At 37.8% G+C, this 24317-nt stretch overlaps 1 protein-coding gene across 11 annotated transcripts in view; it reads right to left on the bottom strand.

The window, feature by feature from the left end:
• Positions 1-4217: 4217 nt before the first annotated feature.
• Positions 4218-24317, bottom strand: part of ZBBX (zinc finger B-box domain containing) — a 48663-nt gene continuing 28563 nt past the window's right edge. For 9 of the 11 annotated variants that reach the window (XM_074963621.1, XM_074963617.1, XM_074963622.1 and 6 more), the window contains 12 exons: positions 23922-24096; positions 21118-21256; positions 20427-20554; positions 20055-20158; positions 19578-19657; positions 16440-16606; positions 14626-14942; positions 13356-13515; positions 12511-12675; positions 8224-8472; positions 5827-5965; positions 4219-4389 (listed from right to left, as the gene is read on the bottom strand). In XM_074963621.1, coding sequence (XP_074819722.1) covers positions 4314-4389; positions 5827-5965; positions 8224-8472; positions 12511-12675; positions 13356-13515; positions 14626-14942; positions 16440-16606; positions 19578-19657; positions 20055-20158; positions 20427-20554; positions 21118-21256; positions 23922-24096 — 1899 coding nt within the window. In that variant the 3' untranslated portion in view covers positions 4219-4313. Of the gene's footprint in view, positions 4390-5826; positions 5966-8223; positions 8473-12510; positions 12676-13355; positions 13516-14625; positions 14943-16439; positions 16607-19577; positions 19658-20054; positions 20159-20426; positions 20555-21117; positions 21257-23921; positions 24097-24317 lie in introns of all 11 variants that reach the window. The other 2 variants (XM_074963626.1, XM_074963627.1) reach the window with 2 other exon arrangements.

Below are 24317 nucleotides of genomic sequence, written 5' to 3'. Positions count from 1 at the left end.
AAGTAAACTGTAAAGCTGAAGGTCTTGAAAAGCCTACTACAGAGAGTTTCAAGTCATCTGCTATTCCAAGTGTATGGTTTGTTTGTTTGTTTTTTTAACTAATCAGTGAGATATATTTTTCAAAGTACTTTTCAAATAAAAGTAATTATACTTTTAGCAAAAATGAATATTTTACCATTTAAACATCATAGACCAGCACTAAATTGCATCATGAAAACCATAAGGTTTGTTAATAATTGCAGAATACCATTGCTCTAATGCATATTCAAGGTGCCATCTAATGCATTTTAGCAAAAGAGCAGGCTTTTTGCAGTCACAAATCACAATAACAATGTTCTAATTATGTTTGACAGGCATATAAATCATGATTACAATAGCAAAAGCAAAACAATAAAAGGTTTCTTGGGGATATTCTTTTAAATGTAGAGCAATCATGCGTAAACCATAGAAAGCAGATTCCATGTTGTAAATTTTCTATTTCTGGACAAAAGCATCTCCGAATTAGGAAATCTTTGACTGGTTACGTCAGGCAAGAAGCTGTCTGTCTATGGATGGGTACAACAGTTGTTACCAGATAAAGTTTTTCAATCCAATCCCATATTAAATATTTCCCAGAAGTATTCAGAAGCATCTTCATCTGTTCCATATCACAAAACAAAACAAAAACATGACTTTCTCTCAAAGCACTATCTTCAACAAACAAACGCTACCACAATGATTTAGGGTTCTCTGGGCTCAGTCAAAAAATGGAAACGTATGTACTTGCAAAAATTTCTGGAAAGCACTAGGTCAATCTAGTATTAAACTAAAAGATATAGACGCTCAGTTTTTTAATACAGTACTTTGAAGAGGAGAACTAAAATCTGGAAATGCAAGTGAATGTGGATAGACAGAGATGGATTTTAAGTTAGTCTGTAACTTTATTAAACTTAACCCCAGAATGCCCCATTTCCGCATACCAGGCATTTAAGTAGATCCAATCCAATCCCATCTAACCTATAACTCGGGATAGGCAGTGGAAAGTTTATCCTTACAAGTCAGCTCATTCTTCTGAATCTTCTCACCTTCCCCCCTGCGAAAGGGACAGAAGGTACCAAAGAGGGACCCTGGTCTCTACATATTTCCAGTCTCCCCTTTTCCCATAGGCCCAAGGTCTGACTGCAAAATCCTAAGTCTCTTATTTCTGGGCACTGGCCCTTTTGGCTGAACTAAACATTCATACAATTCCCATTATTAAATGTCTGACTCCTATTCTTAGCTGGGTCTCCATGATGCTGCGAGGAAAGGGGTTGGGGGGAACCTTACCAGGCCTCAGCCAATTTTGCCACAACGGGAAAAATTAGTTCCTGACCACCACCATCCCAACCCAAAACAGGTGATCCATCAGATCCACAGCATCCTAAAAACACACACTAAATACAACATAACTAGAAGCAAGGAGGGTGGATTCAGCTAAAATGGGGCTATGGGCTTGAGAAACTCAGGACAAAGGTTTAAATAACTATTGTGGGGAGCAAGGAGCCAGTAGGCTTCTGTGGCTTTAAGACTAGCCAATGGGCACTGGAGTGTCCAGGGGGAGGAGGGGTCTAACCCTGCCTATACTCCCCCTTTAATTCTAAACCTTTCCAGCAACTTGCAGATCCAATCAAGTCTCCCACCTGTAAACTAGGTGGGCAGCCATTAAGGAGGACCTGACCATACAGTCACCTGAGAAAACGGTTTTTAACTATATTCCATTGGGCACCTCCTGGGCCATTCCAATGACAAACATTTGTTCTGAAGAAGAGTTTGAATGGGTCATTGGTAAAGGGTCATCCCTGGCCAAGGATGTTTTAGCTGTATTTAAAAAGAGGGTGGAAATCCCCCAATCCCACATTCTATTCAACTATTGTGCCAGTTCATAGGGTAGCTGAGAAGTGACATTTTTTACTGATTACGGTTAACATATTAATAATTCCATGTAATCATAGCCTAGTTTGTGGGGCTTAAATTCACCAATTAGCATCCATTCATCCTGAGGGTAAATAAGTTTTCAGCTCAGAGAATTGTGAATGGAAGCATGAAACTTAAGAATCTGTGCAACTAGTACCTTTAAAGAAATGCAGTTTTTTCCAAAGAAAATGTTTTGCAAAGATTCACAGGAAGGGTTTCATATAGTCTTGGCTCACTGTGCTCAACATCAGGGTGAGAGTCAATTGTCTCTTTCCAACCATATACCGCTGCCAGGTGTTGAGCTTCCTCAACATTCTTTGTAGCAACAACTTGCAGGATCAAGCTTCTTGTTTCTCAGCTATCTAAGGGTACGTCTACAGTATGAAATTTCGAAATTATTGTATTCGAATTTTCGAAAGTGATTTTATACATTCGGTCTTGTGTGTCCCCACTAAGCGTGTGAATTCAGCGGAGTGCGTCCACAGTACCAAGGCTAGCATCGAATGTCTGAGTTGTGCACTGTGGGTAGCTATCCCACAGTTCCCGCAGTCCCCGCCGCCCATTGGAATTCTGGGATAAGCTCCCAGTGCATGCTGGCGCAAAAAACATTCTCGCGGGTGTTTCACGGTGTGTGTCATCAGTCGCTCCTCCCTCCATGAAAGCTACGGCAGACAATCACTTTGCGCCTTTTTGGTGTGCAGACACCATACTGCTTTCAGCAGACAGTGCAGTACGGTGCACTGCTGCTCTCCTGCTACTATGAATCCACCTCGCATTTCCTCTCGTCTTCCTATGTAATCTCTATAATATCTACTCTTTCTCTTCCCCGTCGACCGCTTCCGCTGCCAACTCTGCTTGGCCATCGTGAACTGAGCAGCACAGCTTCCGCCGCCAATGCTGTTCTCCCGCTCTTGCCGCGCTACCGAGCCTTTCCACGTTGTCTGGCCCTGGGCTCCTGCCTCCTTGAAAGCTACAGAAGACAACCATTTCCCACCTTTTTTTGGCTATCGTGATCCGAACAGCACCTCTTCCACTGCCACTCTGCTCTCCTACGTTTCGTGCCACTTTTTCCAGGATTACCTGTGCAGGTGCCATAGCGCGGCAAGCATGGAGCCCGCTCAGATCTCCTCTGCAGTTTTCACCATTGTAAATACCTCGTGCATTATCCAGCAGTACCTGCAAAACGGGGCGAGGAAGCGATGACAGCACGATTACGATATTGATGAGGACATGGACACAGGCGTTCCTAGAAGCACAGCATGTGGCGATTGGGAGATCATGGTGGCGTTGGGCCAGGTTCATGCCATGGAACGCCGATTCTGGGCCCAGGAAACAAGCACAGACTGGTGGGACCGCATAGCGTTGCGGGTATGGGATGATTCCCAGTGGCTGCGAAACTTTCGTATGGGTAGTGCCACTTTCATGGAACTTTGTGACTTGCTGTCCACTGCCCTGAAGCGCAAAGACACTAAAACGAGAGCAGCCCTCACAGTTGAGAAGCGAGTGGCCATAGCCCTGTGGAACCTTGCAACTCCCGACAGCTACCAGTCGGGTCACAAATCAGTTTGGAATGGGCAAATCTACTGTGGGGGCTGCTGTGCTGCAAGTAGCCAATGCAATCATTGACCAGCTGCTATCAAAGGTAGCGACTATGGGAAATGCGAAGACCACTGTGGATGGCTTTAATGCGCTGGGATCCCTAAGTGTGGCCGGGCGATAGACGGAATGCCTGTGATGGTGGACTGTGCTCATGGTCACCTGTGCTGATGAGATCGCCACAGTGACCAAACAGGAAATGAAATTCAAAAGTTCCCGGGGCTTTTACTGCCTACCTGGCTAGTGCATCGGAGTTGACAGTGTTGTCCAGAGCGGTCACAAGGGAGCATTCTGGGATAGCTCCCGGAGGCCAATAACGTCAAATTGCGTCCACAGTACCTGTAACCCGGAACTGCGATCTCTACTTTAGCGCTACTCCACTTGCCGAGGTGGAGTACAGAAACCGGATTAAAGAGCCCTTTAAATAGAAAAAGCCGGTTTGGTTGTATGGATGGAATCAGTTTTATTTCAAATTAACTCGGCTAATTCCAAAATAACTGCGTACTGTAGACGAGGCCTTAGGTTTCAGTAAAATGGTCTTAAAAGATGCAATAGTATCGAACACATAGTAATATACTGTTTGTGCTAAAAAAAAGCCAAAACCCATAAATGATTTTTAATTTTAAACATGTTTTATTGGTAGGATAGACTTCCAACAACATTCTTCAGCAGCTAACATCTTCAACACCTGAGAACTGCCTTCTAACAGTCTACCTGTTTTATGCTATGCAAAGAAAAAAAAATTACTAGCAAGTTTTGGCTGTGGGTTTTTTTTTTTTGGTTGGTCAACGTAGTGCTATAACTTCTTGCTTGTCCCTCAGAATCTCTTCCTCCTCATCTGTATGGCTTTCATTACAGTCTCTAAAAACAAAAAACAAAAAACAGTTTGTGCTCAAGGTCCTCAAGGAAACAAATCCTGGTAGGATTTTTTGGTCCTGTTTCTCATACTCATCTAATGTTAACTTGATTTATCATATTAAAAAAGGTATGACCATTGTGCAATCGGTAAATTGTAACAAAGTATACTTTTGGCCAAAACTACCGCGTCCATTTATTTTTCTCAACTTCGGACAAGTTGTTTCTCAACTCTCTCAACTAGGCTTGACAGGATTTGATTTTCTTAAAATAATTTCACTGGATGATATCAATGTTTATTTTTAAGCTTTTTAATTTTCATCAATTTAAATGTTAACAGTTGTGCAAAATTATGGGTGGGGCAGACAATTATTTAATTACAGTAGATGTTGAGGTTTTAAAAGTTAAAACTTTAACACCATTAAACACAAATGGAATATTTTGATGCTGATAAAGTAAACGTCCTTAAAATCAAATTTTAATAGGTTATCAATGATGTGTAAATTTTACACATTCCTTATGTGTAAATTTACCAGCAAATTACACCATTTTCATGATTTTTGATAGCTCTCCCTCCCCCATGAGAGTTGCAACAAATTTCCTATCACCTAGACCTGTCCACACTCTGTTCTTTCAGATATCTAGCAACTAGCAGTGTCATTCTACTTTCCTGGCAACAGCAATCATACCACTGTAACTGCCAGATATCGAATTCCAAGTAACGTATCAGAGGGCAGATGCAGAGGACATGGTTAAATGATGGAATTGTACATTTTTTTTTCATCAGACATCAAGCAGTGACTGAGAAAATGGAAACATCTGCACTGCAATGGTCCAGAAAAGGCTTAAAAACAACATTCAGGGTTCAGTGAACCGTGCACAAGAACTAATGTTTTCCAATAAAAAACATAATTTCATTATTTTCTTAAATTAAGATTACACAAGTGAAAATAAATTAGTCTAGCTATGTAAATTACTTTGTGTGGTCATGAAATTTCACATTTAATAAATGGGTCCTTACACTTTTATTTCTAACGAAGAATAACTCTCTCCCCAATCACAGATGTCATGAGTTAGCTAGAAATTACTTGGCTAATTTACACAAGCAGCATATTTTTAGATTTATATTACTTCTACCCCAATATATTGCTATAATCTTGGTGGCTAGGGACTATTTTTTCTTATTTTTAATGGATTGTATTCCCTTACAATTTTCATCTTTACATGTTATATTAACTCTGTGATTTAACAAAACATTGTGCAGTGTAACAAACATGTTAGGGCATTTTTTAATTCTTTTAAAAATCCCATCAATATAGTAAGTCATTCAGATGAAGCACATATACTAATAATTGGCCCTTTTAAAAAAAAAGTCAATGAGTAGTTTGCCAGTCAAGCATTTTACTAAACAGCTAAAAAAAATAATCAGCAGGTTTAACTTACCTACAAATATCAGCTCTACTGTGGTATTTTAATTCTAGGTTATTATGGAAATCTGTAATATTTTCACTTATCTCCTTTGAATGTCTGCTGAAGGCGGATAAGTCTTCAGAGGTAAAGCTGTAAAGCTTTTCCTGAGAATCTGAAATATTTTGTAGTTTTCAGTAGCCATGTAACAAAAGTGCAGTATCTACAACATATGGTCTCTAAAAACTCTCTCAGAACAGTATAGTCATATCAGCAAAAAACATGACATCATTAAGATAACAGTGATAAAACACTCTGGTTTCAGATGTTACTGGAAACACAAATTAATTATAACTTTATTATATGGTTGCATCAGTGTTTCTATTATTTTCAAGAGTTCATAATAAGGACAAAATACCACAACTTAAAGCTTGAAACACAGGGTCCATCAGCAGGTGCTACTATAGTTGCATACATTCCTATGGTCTTGAAATACCATAGATAGGGTAGAGAGACCTGATTTACTAGTTCACAATACTTCAAGAAGACTAAACAACATGGATCCCCACTCCTGGTGATATGTATGCACCAAAAGTTATATGGTCACTATGATTGCTAGAGGCTGCACCACTTCTTTATGACACTTTATATTTATCTTATAAAGATACATAAGATAATATAGCCCTAACTATCCCTCAATTACTTCCACTTTTTCAGAAGCCTGTAGCAAAGTCTGAAGAAGTGGTGTCAGAAGCACAAATTACGAGTGTGACCATCTGACAGTCTTCTCAAAAAAGTCACTGGTATTTTATTTCTCTTTCTCCTTTGAGTATTGTCAGTGTGCATCCTAACCCCTGGGAGATTAGCAGCAACAGAAACCTACAAGGATGTGGATTCGATGAGAACTAGTTAAATGACAACTGCAGGCCTGAAATGTGCATCGTAACTCAAAACCAAGACTAAAGTAATGCTGCATGAACATATACATGGAACTCTAAAGTACCAGCATTATATGTCTCAATGATGGAAGAATCTCTTGAGTCTGGACTACAGCTTCCATGTATCATGTTGCATCACGGCCAGGGACTCCCAGGAGGCACCATGGTGGCTCATCAAGAGGAGACCATGATATATTATGGGAAATGAAGCCTAGCCCATAAAGGAAATCTGAAGCATGAAGCAACCAAACTTCTATGAGGGACTGCGCCACACCTGGAGTATTGTGTCCAGTTTTGGTCCCCCCACTACAGAAGGCATGTGGACAAATTGGAGAGAGCCCAGCAGAGGGCAGTGAAAATGATTAGGGGGCTGGGGCACATGACCTATGAGGAGAGGCTGAGGAAACTGGGTTTATTTAGTCTGCAGAAGAGAAGAGTGAGGGGGGATTTGATAGCAGCCTTCAACTACCTGAAGGGGGATTCCAAAGAGGATGGAGCTTGAGTGTTCTCAGTGGTGGCAGATGACAACAAGGAGCAATGGTCTCAAGTTGCAGTGGGGGACGTCTAGGTTGGATATTAGGAAAGAATATTTCACTAGGAGGGTGGTGAAGCACTGGAACGTGTTACCTAGGGAGGTGGTGGAATCTCCATCCTTAGAGATTTTTAAGGCCCGGCTTGACAAAGCCTTGGCTGGGATGATTTAGTTGGTGTTGGTCCTGCTTTGAGCAGGGAATTGGACTAGATGACCTCCTGAGGTCTCTTCCAACCCTAATATTCTATGATTTCTAAATTAAAAATTTTGGTTTTCAATTTTTCATCAAAAAGTTTAAATTGTCTGAAAGCAAAAAAAACCAAAAACAAAAACATAACCGTATCCAACCATCTCTATTCACCATTAATTGTCCCTTAAATAAATGGTCTTCATAGAGGTGGACTTAAAAAAAACAAAAACAAAAAACCACAATCCCAGGAGGGAAGTGTTTCTTTGCCAACACTGCCTGATAACTGGCATGTGTCATCTTGAAGATGACACATTAATAAGATTTCCTTCTTGGCCTCTTTTTCCCCCCTGTTTGATTTGATCCTGGTGGCAGGGTTCATTTGCTGTGTTCATTATCAAAGATCAAGGAAGCAGGTGGCTGTTAAAATACTCAGACCCAGAAGGGGTACCTGACACATCCTGTCAGATTTCTTTGATAGACATGCAGGAGGTGGGAGATCCATAAGTATGAGCTCTCTGCAATTTGTTCCTATAGAGCTGAGCTGAACATCATGTGATGGTTAAAAGTAAGAAGACCGTTCTATTAAGCCAGAAAACTAGAGTTTTGCATAGCCCAGAAGGATGCGAGTACTTTGTGCTGGATCAGGTCTTTAATTTTCCACAAATCAGAGCTCAAATAATGATCATGAACACAACAATAATGTAGTTTGCTTTACATTTTTGCATGCATAAACACAGCTAAATTACTCTTATGTTCTCACTGTAAGTAATTACCTGCATGACTTTTTAGTTCATTTTCCAAGCCAGCTAAGGCTTGTTGATCAGCAGTATATTCTAAGAGAGGGTCATTTTGTTCAGTTACATCAATGCATTCAATTTTTGAAATTTCAGTAGCAGCTCTAGATAAGGGCTGAGTAGTTAAATTTCTTGGTCTTGTCTGAGAGTGTGTACAGCAGATACCATCAGATTTCATAGATTTAGAGGATAGTATATTTGCTGACAAAGGTCTTTGGAAACTATTATCTGAAAGAAAAACAAAACAATCATTATTGCCTTCTAATTGTGAATCATGATTTTAGATGTATAATAGAATTTGATCTCACTAATGTCATTTTCTGTAATTAAAGTAATGAATTAGTATTAGTCTTGGCAGAATCTGATTTTTAAATAATTTTGACAGATAATATTGATTTAGATTTTAAGCATTTTTATCAATTTCAGTTTTCACAGTTGTACAAAATTATTGGGGGGCAAGCACAGTAAACACTGAGATTCAAAAAAGTTAAAGATTTATAACCATTATAACATAAATTGTATATTTCAACACTTGATGCTGATAAAAGTAAATATTCTTAAATCAAATTGTAATTTAAAGTTCTCAAGTAGTGTTTTTCTTACTTTGCCTATCTATACATTTTGATTATCATTGACAGAAATATTTTTCATCTGTTTGTATGTGTGCGGTGACAACAATTAGTAAAAATCTAATCCTTCCAAGGCTAACTATTATTACTGAACATGTACATAACACAATGAAAATTATAATGGGAAGTGGCATCTGATACTCCTTTTATAGTGCCATATAACTTTCTGGAAAAAAGTATTCTAGATTGCAAGTTAGCACACTTGGTCTGTGTGGCATAGAATATTTTTCTGCCATGTTTAAAACTATTTGGTTCTGCCATTTTTGACGTGTATAAAAATAAAATATGAGTGTATAAACAAAAACAAATAAAATTTCAGATTTTTTGCACTGAATTCAAAATTGATTTTAAATCGGTCAAGTAATACTTTCCAAACAATGAAAATGTCAACTTGGTTGCTCAGGATGAGCGAAAAAATATGTGAGCTGTGTCTCTTGGGAGGGAGATAGTTGAGGTTGTGAAGGATTACTGATGAGATGAGAGAAGAATCATTTAACTGATCATTCCTTTTGTTTGTTATTATTTAGCATTTGTAAGATAATAGCACTTAAAGGCTCTGACTAAGATCAGGACCATATTGTGCTAAGCATTGTACAAACATATAGTAATAGAAAATCCCTGCTCTAGAGAGGTTTATAATTTAAATAGACAAGACAGACAAAGGGAGAGAGTGGAAACTGAGGCACAGAGAAGTAGCTTACTAAAGGATATGAAATCTAAGTTTTAAAATAAAGTAAACAAAGTTGTTTGTATGGAAGTTGTGAGAAAGATGGTTTGAGTATATACCGTTCAATATGTTGTTTAAGACATGAATATATTATATTCAACAGTGTGGCCACAAGCATTTGCTACTGCTGCTTGTTAAATGTTTAAGAGGTGCTTGATACATATTTTAAGAACACGTAATACTGAAATGGAAATTTTAAAAAAGAAAGCTTTAAAATGGTTAAAAACTGAGTGCAGGATCTTATCCATGGCTGCCAGTTTCAATTTCAAATTTTAGGCTTGGATTTTCAAATGCTCATATGGGAGTCATGCATCCAACTTCCACTGAAAAAACAACAGCAGCAAATTCTTATTATTACAAGTGTTACAATTGTGTTTCTTTGCAGCTTCTTGTAATATTCACAGTGTGGAAACGAGACAGACTCTCTTACTAAATATGAACCCAAATGTTGAGAATGCTACAATAGGAACGTTTCCATGATGCAGAAATAGCTATAGTATAACTTGTTTAAAAAATACAAATAGACCTAAATACTGTTCACTTTTCTCAGAAACACCCATTGGATTAAATTGAGTCTTGTGAGTAAAGTGAGCTGTGTTTGGCCCTAGAATAGTTATTTGCAAATAAGTACTGTAATACATTCTGTTTTGTTTTTTTCTAGTGATTAAGTGAACTGAAATAGCCAAGATGACCTTGGGATATGTGCCTGTTATACACATATCTTCAAACATGGGGGCTCCAAATTGAAGTGCCATCATTTACAGTATTTCTGGAGTATGGACAGCAGAAAATGGTACTTCTGAAAATGATTACACAATTATCTGTAACTATCATTGTATGACGTATCATTTCTTTAATAAAAATGTTGATATAATTCTTCATTTAACCTATTACAGAGCTGCTGCTCCCCTCAATACAAATCCGTAAAATCTCATATCATCATCATCCACTACCCACCCCCTACTGTGCACCCAGAAGGGGAGATAAATCCAGATTAAGGACTAATATCCTATTGATTTGTAGCAGATTACGCTATACCATGCATTTTAATTTCTTAGGTGCAAATTAGTGGAAATTTAGTTTGCGAAAATTAGGTATTTCAGATACGAGGCTGTTTTTAGTATTAGAATCAAACAATAACAATTTGGCTCTGATAAAAAGAAATTGTTTTCTAATATATAAGATTTCCTGTAAAGACTCTTCTTTAAGCAAAGGCAATTTCAAACAATTAGCTGGTAAAGTATTTGCAACTAAAGTTTAATGGCCAATATACACTATAAGCTGTTACAAGCTTTTTAAGATTATAAATGTTCCTAAGGTGTATTTACATTGAGTTAAAATAAAAACTATAATTTTTAAAAAATTTTAAAAGAAAATATAATTTCTTCTGCCTGAAAAAGGGAAAGGCAGTGGAGACAAACAGTTCCAACTTGTGTAGTACAAGAACGAACAAATCAGATTGGTCTCAAGCCTGCCTGCCTGTTTCATAAAGACCAGTGATACAGGACCAAGGTAAACTGGTTATATTTATGTGACCATTTTGCATTCAACTATAGTACAGGTACATCATATTCCAAAACTACCATAAAGTGAAAATTCTTAATGATGTAAATTACTCTCTTCGTACAACTAAAACTATCTTGGAACTTTGAGTTGTCATACACCTTCAAATCTACAAGTTCCCTGGTGATGACAGCGAGTTAAAAATGTGAACCACCATGAAATTTAATCATGCAGTCATTGTGTATCTTTCAACACAGTAAGCTCCAGAGAGAAATGGTTACTACCTATTTTTTTCTTTTTATATACTTTTATTACTCTCTCACAGGCTCTTTTTAGATTTTAGATCAATTTTATGATGTGTTCTCTGGATTTTTGGAGACCAGGCAAATTGTGGCAGTGATGCACTTGCAAATTTATTTATTCACACTATCACCTGTACTAACCACATCTTTCCAACTACTTCAGGGCCAGATTCAACTCTCAGGGAAGAGTCCATAACAAAGCCTTCACTGAATTCACTAGACATTGATAGGATATGCTATAATAAGCTGTATGGGAAAAGTCAAAGAAAAGATGGTTAAAATTAGTGGACTCAGTCTAAGGATTGTGCAACACAGAAGCCAGCACTTAATATGTCTGGAGGCTACCGTACGTTGGTATTGCTGTCTGCCTGTTGCCAGGGCCAACTACTGTTATACCTCAAATACCGATAGGTAGGGAAAGCAAGCTGTCATGTAGCTCCTTGCACCTTTAGTGAGCTCCTGCTGTCTGTTGTTGAGCTCACCGTCAGCCCAACCCTAAATGCTGGCATCTGGAAGACCTTTGGGAGTACAATTTGAGAAGCACAGTCTGACTTCTGAGTTTGTTATTGGATTTATCCATCTTTCAAATTGAGTTTGCATGATTTTTATTTTTGGAGATGCGATTGAGGCAAAGTTGGGGATCCTGGTCTAATTTTTTTTTTCAGTATTCCCCAGATTACTTGAGGGACAACTGAGTATGCTTCAGATTTTTCATTTTTCCAATATCTAAATCTAAACTTAAACTGGGTAGACTCTAAAACTACCTATTTTAGAAAAGAATAGTAAATTAGCATTCAAAAAAATAATTAATTACAAATTGTATCAGACAGATCTAAGCCCCCGAGCCAACAAATCACTGAAGCACGTGCTTAGCTTTAAATCAAAGGGACTACTGATATGTTAAATTTCAGAGTAGCAGCCGTGTTAGTCTGTATCCACAAAAAGAAAAGGAGTACTTGTGGCACCTTAGAGCTTATGCTCAAATAAATTTGTTAGTCTCTAAGGTGCCACGAGTACTCCTTTCGATATGTTAAAGTTAGCCTGGTGATTACCTAACCTGCTAAATCAAGGCCTCCAAAAATTGTTATCTTGTCAATATTCTTACCAGTGGGTGACCTGTGCATTAATGTCCATGATGAAACTCCAGCACATATGTGTTGTCGTTCCAAACTACTTGAAGATCTGCTCAGTTCACTTTGCAAGACATCCTGTACTACAGAATCATCAGCATATTCACTTAAGCTAGTGTCTCTGAACCAATATCCCTTTCCTGAAATAAAAAAAAATGCAACATAAATAGCACCAGGAAAATATTAACACTTTTTTCATGCGCATATTTATTTGGCCTGTGAGACTGTAGCTGCTGTATTATTTAATATCTTTATGTCCAGAGGTGGTCAACAGTGCTATAATTAAAAATTTCACACAACAAAACATACAAGAATATTTTAAAGTGATATGCAGATAATTTGTTATACATTTTGTATTTGACAGATTCTATACTTCAAGTAAGGATTTAGTAACTTTTCATTCATAATTTCAGATGCTTTAATGGAAGCCATTAGAAGTAACAAAATAGGCATGATTTTAAGCAGACCATCACATCAAAATTTACTACCAGCAGAAAAGTGTGAAGACTGATTGGAGTCCAAATTCTCAGGTGACATAGATAGAGAGAGAAATCAAGTATGTTGGTGTAATTTACAATAGAGGGCTGGTTTATCCTATGCTTTCTTACATTCCATTAGTTGCTCTTCTTGGCAGAGCAAAATATCATACCAATATTAACCAATTTATCATATTGACCTAAAAATTATACCACAGGACCTAGCACATGCTTATATAGAGGTAGAAATAAATCTATGCACAGATAAAGGCTATGATGCACTGCAACATAGGTACTCAATATGTAAAGTTCAGTTGTGGAGGATTTTATTTCCAGATTGTTACCTGAAACTGAAGTACTGTTTGGAGAGCTGCAATCTGAGAAAGGTGAAGGAACTGAATCAACTCTTACTTGCTTAGAATTTGTATGCAAAATAAAGAATCCCTCAAGTCCTTGATATTGGGTCAAAGTAGGTTTTTCTCTTAGGGCTACTTCCTGTAACAACTAGGATAAAAGACAAAATATTAAAGACCACTAAAGACTTATATTGTGTACTTATCCCAAGTCCATTTTAATACAATGTTCATGTCATAAAACCTGAAGTCATTCTAATTAATATAAAAGTATTTTTTGAAAGGTTTACAGTTTAAGACATGCAATATTTCTAAAAAAAAAATCCTAAAAACCTATCTTACTTAGTAGTCACCAAAGTAGTCAGAGTATTACCTCCACTGATCTTCACACTTCTGTTAAACCATTGGGGGCATGACAACATAGGGATTTAAAAACAAACAAACAAACAAAAAAACACACACAGCTGGGCCAGGTCAGCTGACTCGGACTCATGCTCCAGGGCTGCAAAATCGCTGTGAAGATGTTTGGGCTTAGGCTGGAGACTGAGCTCTGGGACCCTGCAGTGGAAGGTCCTAGAGCTCGGGCTCTAGCCCAAGCCTGAATTCTGTATAGTGATTTTTAGCCCCGCAGCCTGAGCCCCGCAAGACCCAGCAAGCCACAACCATGGTGCGCATCTTTTATCCCAGTGTAGGCATACTGTGTGATCTGCAACCATCAAAAGAGAATCAAGATTAGTTGCCTTGATGAACACACAAAGACTGCATTCATAAATGGAAGCAAGCAAACAAATCAGCTCCGCAGACCTATTCAGTGAGAGATGTTTGAATACTATAGTTTCCATAGGAGGGCATGCTCAACCTCAGACAGCAAAGTTAAGGGGGAAGGGAGGGTGAGCAGCAGGCCACACAGAGCAGCCCTTCTGAGATTGCGACTAGTCGCCTGTTTTCTCTTGCTCTTTCTGAACTATCCCCATAGAAGACTGAAAGTGGGAGGTGAAAGCACTTTTATCCTCCCCAGTTGAAAGGCTGGGGCAGTGACAGCCAGCCTTCCTCCTGCCCCACTAAAATTTCATTCATGATTACCACTATTTTTAATGGAGTTACTTTGTTACTACATATTAATGTGCAGTATTTCATGGTAACTACTGTATATGGTTAACTACCAGTACCACTCTACTGCATTGTGCCAAGATAAAATGTTGAAAAGGTGACAGGGCAATTATGCAATATTTATTTGAAGAATAGGTACAAAACATTTTACCACGGAAGCCTCTGTAGTTACAGGTAAAATCAAACTCTTGCTTGTGTGGAAACTGTTAAATTCCAGTGAATCTGTATTGTTTTTCAATGATCTTGTCATGAGGGAAGGTTCATTGCTGCCTAATTTAAGAAGGTCAAAAGTCTTCTCAGGTGACATACAAGCACTAAGAGGTCTTCTATAAGTCTTTGTTTTAATGCTTTCTTTTTCTGTTACAGCACTTTCATGAGGACTGCTGAGAACTGTTTCTTCTGTGCTAGAATGGATGCAATCAGTATAACTTCTTTCATGATTCACTGTAGATGTTCTTGCAGATGAAACTAAACAAAAAAAGGACAAACTGGATGTCTACAGATATTCTCAGGAAATTCAAAACAAAAATGTGCAGTCTTATAGCATTTCACTGTTAGATAGCCCTAAGATGTCAAATAAGCAATTCATAAGGAAAACAATTGACTTTCATGTAAACTTACAGCTTGATTTTCAGAGACGCTGGGCAGCCAGAGCTCTCATCGAAATCTATGGGAACCACAGGTGCTCAGCTCCTCTAAAAATCAGACCCATAATAACTCATTATCCATGAATGTATTAAGTCATTTTGTATCTGACATTCCTAGAGGGGCAACTATCTCCAAGAAAACACTTTATGAAATTGTAATTTTTCCTTTTAAAAAGGCACAAGATCTAATTGGAAACAGCTGAACAACTGCAATAGCAGCATTATATTTTCACTACAAAAAAGCGAGACGGCTACTTGGAAGTACATTTCTTTGAAAGCAGTAGCAGCTATGGATACATGCTCTCGGGACATGTATCTTTTGCATGCAGCACCAGAGTAACGATTAAGGGTTTTTTTTCTTTTTATCTTACGACATAGCTATTTGCCTTTCCTTCTCTGCCCCCAAGGCCACACATAGCACACCTCACTGTCCAACTGTCAGTTTCTCTTTCACCGTTTGGGCCTGAGCTTGAACCAAATCCAAAAAAAGAGACTGGCTGAGCACGTAGAAGAACTAGTTTTTGACAGTTTGCAAGGAAGAAACAATTATATGTAAAACATTAACCTAACATACTAATAATTTAAAACACTAATTATTAAAGAAAAATGGCATAGTAAAATAACCCAGTTTTCTGATTCTGGAATAAGAAAAACAAACGGTTTTCTGACTCGTGCTTAATAATGATTTCACAATACAAAGCTGCCACATTTTCAGATGTCTTTCACTAATCCATCCACAAAATTTTGCAGGTACATCCATTTAAGTATTCAAATACTGCCTCTGTGCATGCAAATCAGACAGACAGCTAGCCAGGCATCCAGTCTGCAAACATTTGTGTACATAAAAATTGATGCACACAATTTGTGAATATATCAATGTACTCCATTAAAACTTTGAGTTAAGGGGCCATTCTGAGTGGTTGTATAAGCGTACAGTCCATTTAACTCACATTCTCTAAAGAAACCTAGAGGCTTTGGTGCAAATCCTCACCTAGTATAATTGAGTCCTAATTATGCATGCCATAAACCCATATATTGCAAACATTATCTCTCCCTAATAATCAAGCTATAAACTTGTTTTTCTGCATGCCATACAATAATGCCACATGACCTAAATTGAATATTCAAAGTATCTTTAAAGAACAAATGTTTTTACTTTTGGCACAAAAAAACCATTGTATTTAACTGGTTACAATTTTGTCTGCTACAAACACAGAAAGATCATATAAAATACAGTACTGCCTACTAGAACAAAAGTTCTTTTCTCTCCCCCCATGTAAGGAAAGTGACAGGAAAAAATAATCTTACCAAAATTTACCTTTAGAAATTTCTTTAACGGGAACACTGCTTCTATCATGAGGAATAAAAAGGTCTTTTTTGTCAGATGTAGAAGCAGAATTAAGAGATGTCTTGCTAGTTACAGCAGCAGCTGGTTCTGGTAAAAAGTCTGATATTGTATCCTTCTGATTTTCAGGTACTGCATCACTTTGGTTTGGTTTTGTTTTTTAAAAAAAAAGAAAAAGAAATTTCACACACAAAGGCTCCTAACAGACAATCACATCCAAAAGTTAGATAGTTTTTGGGAGGTCATGGAAGTTGCACAAGTGTCAATGGTAGTACTCTATATGAACTTTAATTTTTAGGACACAAAGGTGAAATAAAACAGTATTTAAAAAGATAAAAGGGCTTGATTACAGTGATTCATAATTTTGCCTGGACATACTAAATTAACCCAAGGGTATTTCTTTAAGAACATAATGTAATCATAGATACAGCTTTGAATAATATAGTGCCTCGAATTTCTTGGCATCCAAATCCTGATATGAAAGTACACAGAGGTCATTGTGAATGCAAGGAAAGATTTTCACTCATTCAAAAGTGTGTGTTGCACATTTTAAAGTGTGTTTTTATTTTAAAGTACCTTGCAACCTCTTACTCAGACAGGACCTTCACCAACAAGTCATCTATGTAAGGTGAGATGAAAACCTTCCCACAGTGAAGAATAATGGAACAGTCAGGATCTTTGAAAAGACCCAGAAGGATGGGGAAGTCAAATGACAGTGTCATGTATTAAAGATACTAGTCACCTAACACAAACTGGATATATTTTTATGAGTAGGATGAAAAAATGCACATCATGGGCATCTTTAAATCAATTAATGCCAACAAGTCCCCAGATTCCACGGCTGCTTTGAATAAGCTGAGTCTCCATTGAAACTTATGAAAAAATTGAGCCTCTTCAGATCCAAGACAAGACTGTTCCCCTTCCTCTACCACAAGAATCTCTGCTTTTTCTGCGACCTTGCAACTGTTGCAAGCTAAATTGTGTGAAGAAAGCCTATCCGCCATAGATTTGCTGTTAATCAGGTGTCTTTTGCTACTTCATCTATGGGTCAAAACAAAGGAGTTAATACTAGTGGTAAACGCTTTAAAGATGTGGGACATACCTGCTTTGGGGAAACATTTTTTGTACATGCTAGGGATGGTGACAAGACAGTCCCACAAGCATGTTGCTTTTCAGCTTATACCTGTAAACAGGCTGGAAGCTTGGCACAGCAGCAAAAGCATAACAGGCCCACGCTGCTGTGTGGAAGGGGAAACTGAGGCACACCGCCTCATGGCATTGGTGGTTAACTACCTAGACACCTACACTTTAACTGTTACTGCTGTCTGCATTCTGTTAGCAATACTACACCCCAACATGTTTTCAGGCACCTAGGGACCAGGAACCCCAAACCTTGCTAGAACACCTATGAATGACATCATACGGTTTAAAGGTACTGAAAGGGAGCGTGACCAGAGACAAACAGGTATTTTACATGTACTGCCTCCACCATGGACAGTGTCCAAGTCTCTGACAGTAAGTTCAGGAGGAGGGTGTGATGTTGCACCCCATAATGCTTTATAGAAATATGTTTATGAGTATAAATATGACATAACTGGAATGTGTTTTATGCTAGATATGCCATGTAACATATCTCTGCAAAGGTTATGATCTACTGGATATATTCATCCTATTGTATGCATGTATCATTATTGTATTTGAAGTTATTAATATTGGCTATGGACTTGTTTGATTTTAAGTAGCCTCAGTGAAGCAGTTGGTCAGCTTCTTGAGAAAAGACTATTCTCAATAAGTGCCCAATCAAGGAACACTTAAGCTAACAATGAACTTTGAGAGATGCCAATCCACATCTGAGTTTTCCTGGGAATGTGTCATCAGCCTGTAAAGAACTGAGTCGTGCATGGACATGTGACTTGCCCATGTGACTCCAAAACTCCATCTTGGAGCTGAATTGTTCATAGGAGAGGGGAAGGGGTTTCCACCCACAAGAGAGAGACTATTTAAGCCCTTGGGGAAACCTCTCCATTTTGTCTTCAGCTGGCTCAGAAGATATCCTTTGGAGTGGAGAGGCTATCTGAAAGAAACTGGAACAAAGGACAGTAACTACAGGGGCGTGAGTGATTGCTGGCCCCTAGAAGGAGGCTAGTCTGTAAAAGAAGCTTATTGGAACATCTCTGAGGGTGAGATCTCATCTGTAATCACTTTCGTACTGTATTAGGCTTAGATGTGCGTGTTTTATTTAATTTTGTTTGGTAATTTACTTTGTTCTGTCTGTTATTACTCAGAACCACTTAAATCCTACTTTTTGTATTTAATAAAATCACTTTTTACTTATTAATTAACCCAGAGCAAGTATTAATACCTGGGGGGGGGGGCAAACAGCTGTGCATATCTCTGTATCAATGTTATAGAGGACAACAATTTATGAGTTTACCCTACTTAAGCTTTATACAGGGTAAAACGGATTTATTTGGGGCTTGAACCCCATTGGGAGCTGGGAATCTGAGTACTGGAGACAGGAGCCTTCTTAAGCTGTTTTCAGTTAAGCCTGCAACTTGTGGGGGACGTGGTTCAGACTTGGATCTGTGTTTGCAGCAGGCAAGAGTGTCTGGCTCAAACAAGGCAAGGTAATGAAGTCCCAAGCTGGCAGGGAAAACAGGCTTAGAGGTAGTCTGGGCACATCAGGTGGCAGTCCCAAGGGGGTCTCAGTGACCGAACCCATCATAAACAGATCCACAGTATAGGCTATCTTTATGCTTGTTGCCCTCTAGATGGTTTGGGACTCATGGCACTGATTCAGCCACTCCAAAGAGTGGTTGGAGAACTGAAGCAGCAGTCTCAATGGAAAGCACTGCCTTTTAAAATTTGTTTCGCATAACAAATATTCATATTCAGGCTCTTATGGCCTGGACTGGGTTTTTATAGCAAAATATTTTCTTCCACTCAAAAAAATATACAACAAACACTTTACCAATGAGGTTCATAGTATTATACCATACTGTTATGGCAAAATATTTGCTGAACTATGATATGTCAGTCATTACAGATCACTGGTTCAGTTCCTGGAAAGTAATGAAATCACAAACTACCCTATCATATTGTTCCATTTACCTTTGTTCATTTCTCAGTTTAGTGGATCCAACTTCCATCGCTACAGAGTTACATGATTCATCTAGGTCCTCTTCACAAGACTAATTTAAAAATACACACACGGAGAGAGAGAGAGAGAGATTAGCTAAACAGTTCAAAAAATATATCACCACAGTGAGTGAAAAACCGGACAGATTACTTTTGTGTGACCTCTGTTCAGTTAGAGCCATCAGAGGAGAAATACTAGGAACATTTACTTACTTTTGGAAAATTGAACTTTCTATGGATGGACTGACATCATTAACAATATACCAAAACAAGTACTTTAATTATATTTCTGATGATCTACGGTATCCCATTTAAGTTTGAAGTCTAGCCAACTCAACTTTTCTGTTTAGCTCTTACTAATTTGAAAATTTAATTGCTCAATTTGTTTAAAAGATACAGGATAATTAAACTGAACCATTTGCACTTTACTGCTAAGAAACATATACTTACGTCACTGAGTACCTCAATTTTCAAAGCAGACCCAAGGTTCTCAGGAACCACGCAAGACTCTTCTGCTCTAAAGAGAGCTGTCCAATATTTTTTCATATCTTCAACTGGGAAATACAATTAGAGTAGTGCATTCACTTTTATTTTAATTTTTAAAATATTTTTATGTATTAAGTTACTGGTTGGGGTTTTTTGGAGAGTGGGGGGAGGCCATATTGTTATTTTAACCACCATAAGTTTCCTTTGTTTCCTGACTACCCACATACATCTTCAGGAAAGAACAATCTACTTGCAGTTGTTCAATGAATATGAATATGAGAAAGAATTGTAAGGAACTAAGATTTAATAGACTCAACTAATAGAAGTCCAACAAACCTATTAAATCATCATCATCATCTCCTCCTCTCTCTTCTCCACTCAGAGCATCATCAGGTTCATTCATCAGTTCATGCTTAGGTCTGAATTCATCTGCTTGAATACCAGATATTTGATTAACTGGCATTCTTAAAACAAGAAGTAAAAGAGGAGTTAAGTCTTTAAAAGTTACAGTATTATTACTATCACTCTCATACTATTATAGTGAACACTGACACTTCTTACAGACACTGAAGTTTGGGCCTCATCATGCAGAGCTGCTTGTGAGAAAGGCTAAACACCCATGACTTCCATTGACTTCTGTAGGCATTGATGGTACTTAGTACATCCCAGAAACCGGGGATAACAAAATTATTGCACACCCTATATGCTTCAGATAATGTATTCTTACAGTAGTAAGCGCCATAAGAGTGAGCTGAAACGCCTATATATTTTTTTTGTTAATAATACCATCAAGTTCTACAAGAGGTTGTTATTTTTGTATTAACATTGAAGAAAATCTCTCTAAAATAATTCCAAAATAACAATTCATCAAAATATGGACATAATTAGTAACACAATCATCTCATTTAAATTTTCCAATATTTAATATGTTCTCAAATATTCAGATAAAATTGCTTTAGATTGCTCATATTAACAAATGCAGCTATTTCTGCATTCTTTTATTAGCAGTGTGTGATTCAATGACTACCTTCTATGCTTCTTAAGCCACAGTTTCTCCATATAGTTCAGGCTTTCTTCTTTGAATTCAATTTTAACAGGTTTTCTCAAAATTGTGAGATGGGTCTGTACCTCACAAACTCCCATGGATTCTATAAGTATAAACAGAACTGTAATATACATCATTAAAATATGTTAACAATATGCTTTCCTTTTTTAAACTATAAAATTCATTTTAATTAATAGTACATCAATAGTCTATGCTTGGTTTAGATGTTTGCTTATTCATGAAATTTAAAAGGTTAATCTCATATTATTCATATTCTGTTGAGAGAGTTATCTGGAACTTGTGGCCCATATGAAAAGTGAGTTTACAATCTCATTTGGATTGATTGGATTTGACTGAAAAAAAATTCACACTCTCTCTCTCTCTCTCTTAGGGCTAAATCATCATGCCCTATGCGAAAACAGGCTTTAAACTGAAGATTTATTCAGAGTTGGGTAGCTGACATCAGCTGACTTCTTCTTCTGCTCCTTAATTGGTAGCAAACAAATTGGAAGTTAAAAGGATATATGTAAAGATTCCACTGACAAGCAGTAAAGAAGAACTGTACTGTTAAGTTTTTCTCATGCCTAATAAAAGACAAGGAACTAACTGTTTAAGACAATGATATATCCTTCAAGATATGTGCATTATCTGTACTATGTAAGCTTGCTAATTAATTCTGATGGTCATGTACTTGGAGGTATGAGACTTCAAAAACAGATTTACATGGGATAACTGAGTGTCCAGATTGATATGTAAGACCCCAAACTTGCACACACTGATGTCTTACCTTTATGCATTGAAAGCAATGGGGCTGCTCAGATGCATAAAGTTAAGCTCATGCACATTTGCAGGATCAAAACCCATAGATTTCCAAATAAAAACCCCAAATCATAGGAACAGGTATTAGTAAAAGTGCAAAATTATTCTAAATGTATCAAGTAGCAAGCCATTTATACTTCAGAAAAAGAGAACACAGCAAACTGTCATCCATATACTAGTGGAGATACAGAATATCCTGCACAAATCCAAGGAAACAAGATTTTGTTTCATGGTTCATGATTAAGAGACCACATCTCTTCATAGGGAAGGAGTCAACCTGATACTCGGAGATTGATGCGGATACTCAGCTATGAGAGAAAAAGAAAATGCACTAAGATGTAATGTACATAATCCTGAGGCATGTGCACTGCTCACCTCAATAAACAGGCAGTAATCTTTAGACTTTGAATTTACAGTATAGAAGTCTCAGGTGAAAGCAAGAGACCCAAGACCAGACAGGTATATGACAGAAATGCTTTGAACTCTTAGCAAGTACCTTTGATCTGAATATCTGAAAAATGTGTGGCAACTAAATCTTATTAAATTATTTTTACAGATTTCACTGAAGAACAGCGGTTAAATGACTTGCCTAGAATCAGAAATAGAACTCTGGTCCCCTGCACCACCAGTAGACAACACTGTCTGTATACTATTCCACTATTCTAAATAATAGAGAGAATACTTCAAGGAAAATATATTCACTATTCCTAGAGAATATTATCTTCACCAACAGTGTCTTAGAAACAATTCCAAATACTTACGTCCCTGTTTGCAATGTACATAAAAAGGCTATAATATTCCAACAACATAATGCAGCCTACCTGAGCAAACTGAAGTTACCGAAACAGATTAACCAGCATTCAGAGTGCTTCAATGTACAAACAAAGGCACTAATATTCATTTGGTGTGTCTTACATAGTGTATACTTGAGGAACACCATATAACCATCACAATAATAGTATGAAAAAAAACCACACAGTAACATTTGAAAAATATTCCAGAAAGTACAGACTTGCTAGCAGTATGTAAATGAGCTGTTTACTCATTTACGTACTGTTCTGTGCAGCACTCCATTCTGGTCTTCATTGGTTCTAGGGAGCCCAGCATCAGTTTCCCTTCGTGCCAGAGCTCCTCAGTAAGTCCAGCAAGGCCTTTGTCACATGCCAATGCTCCTTCTTAAGGACTAGTTTATCAATGTACAATCTGCTCAAATACAGTCTCTTTCATCCCAGACTCCCAAAAGGTACATCTCCTCCTTTCCTTTCCTCCTCCTACTGCAGCTTCAAATAAAGTCTGTTTCTGAGGTCTTTCACTTGGCACACGCCCCTCCTTTGTGAGGTTTGTCTAACACAGCTACTTTCTTATTCTCTCTCCTGTCAGAGTGCTCTGGATTACTCAGGCTTGTTTTCTTAAAACCTGTGCTCTCTGGATTCTGGGCCACACCTCCAGAAGGCTTCCCCAATTACTTCCCTCAGCAACCCTTTCAGCAGCTCAGCCCCAGCTTGAACAGTTCCTCCCTGCCTTTTTGTCCACTCTCCCCGGTCTTATAAAGCCTAGGGACCTTCCACTTCAATCAATCAGCAGCAGTTAATCAGCCAGAGGCCTCCTCTTTCAGTCAATTGGGCATCAAGGAATCAGTCACACTTTCACCCTCTGACACACATTTTATCAATCTATTTGACATATTGTTAAGTCAGTGCAATGGGTGGAAAGGAAAAGATTTACTATCTAAGAAAGAGGCATACAGTTTGTGTCATGAACTATGTCACCTTCCAGTAGCACGGTAATCAGCTGGAAACTTAGAAATGGTCATTTTAATAAAAAAATTATGAATTCATACATTACTAGTTGATACTGTAAAGGCTGATATATGTTCATCAGTACATAAGCCTTGAGAATATGCACTATTGATCAAAATGGGTTCAGTTTTCTTTTTAAAAATGTATTTAGCAGAAGCTAATTCCTACCTGGTTGAGCCTCATCAGAGTTCTGTTCCTTTGTGTATTCATGACTTCCATTTCTCCATTGAGTTAAAGCTTCTTGAAAGGACTCTGCAGATTCTTCCTCATCAAAAGTACCATACAGTAATAACCCACCATTCTGATTCTCAAAAACTGCCCCTGTTGGTACTGTGGAAACTTCCTGAATCAATTTCAGGAAAGTGATCAATCAAATATGTCCTAATGGCAACTGTCTTCCCCACCACACACACACAAATACCTGATGACAAAGGATTAATGGTTTCACATCTTAACTGCTGAAGGGATTCAGTTCTTTGATGTGGTCCCCTTTCTTATGCACTACATTTGGGTTAAACTGTGATCAACATAATTCAAGGCTATTTTCGGAAATCGCTCCTTTTA

The sequence above is a fragment of the Natator depressus genome, chromosome 9 (assembly GCF_965152275.1).
Source record: "Natator depressus isolate rNatDep1 chromosome 9, rNatDep2.hap1, whole genome shotgun sequence".
Classification (NCBI taxonomy): Eukaryota; Metazoa; Chordata; order Testudines; family Cheloniidae; genus Natator; species Natator depressus.
Note: the sequence above shows the minus strand (reverse complement) of the source record. Positions and strands in the feature narration are given on the sequence as shown.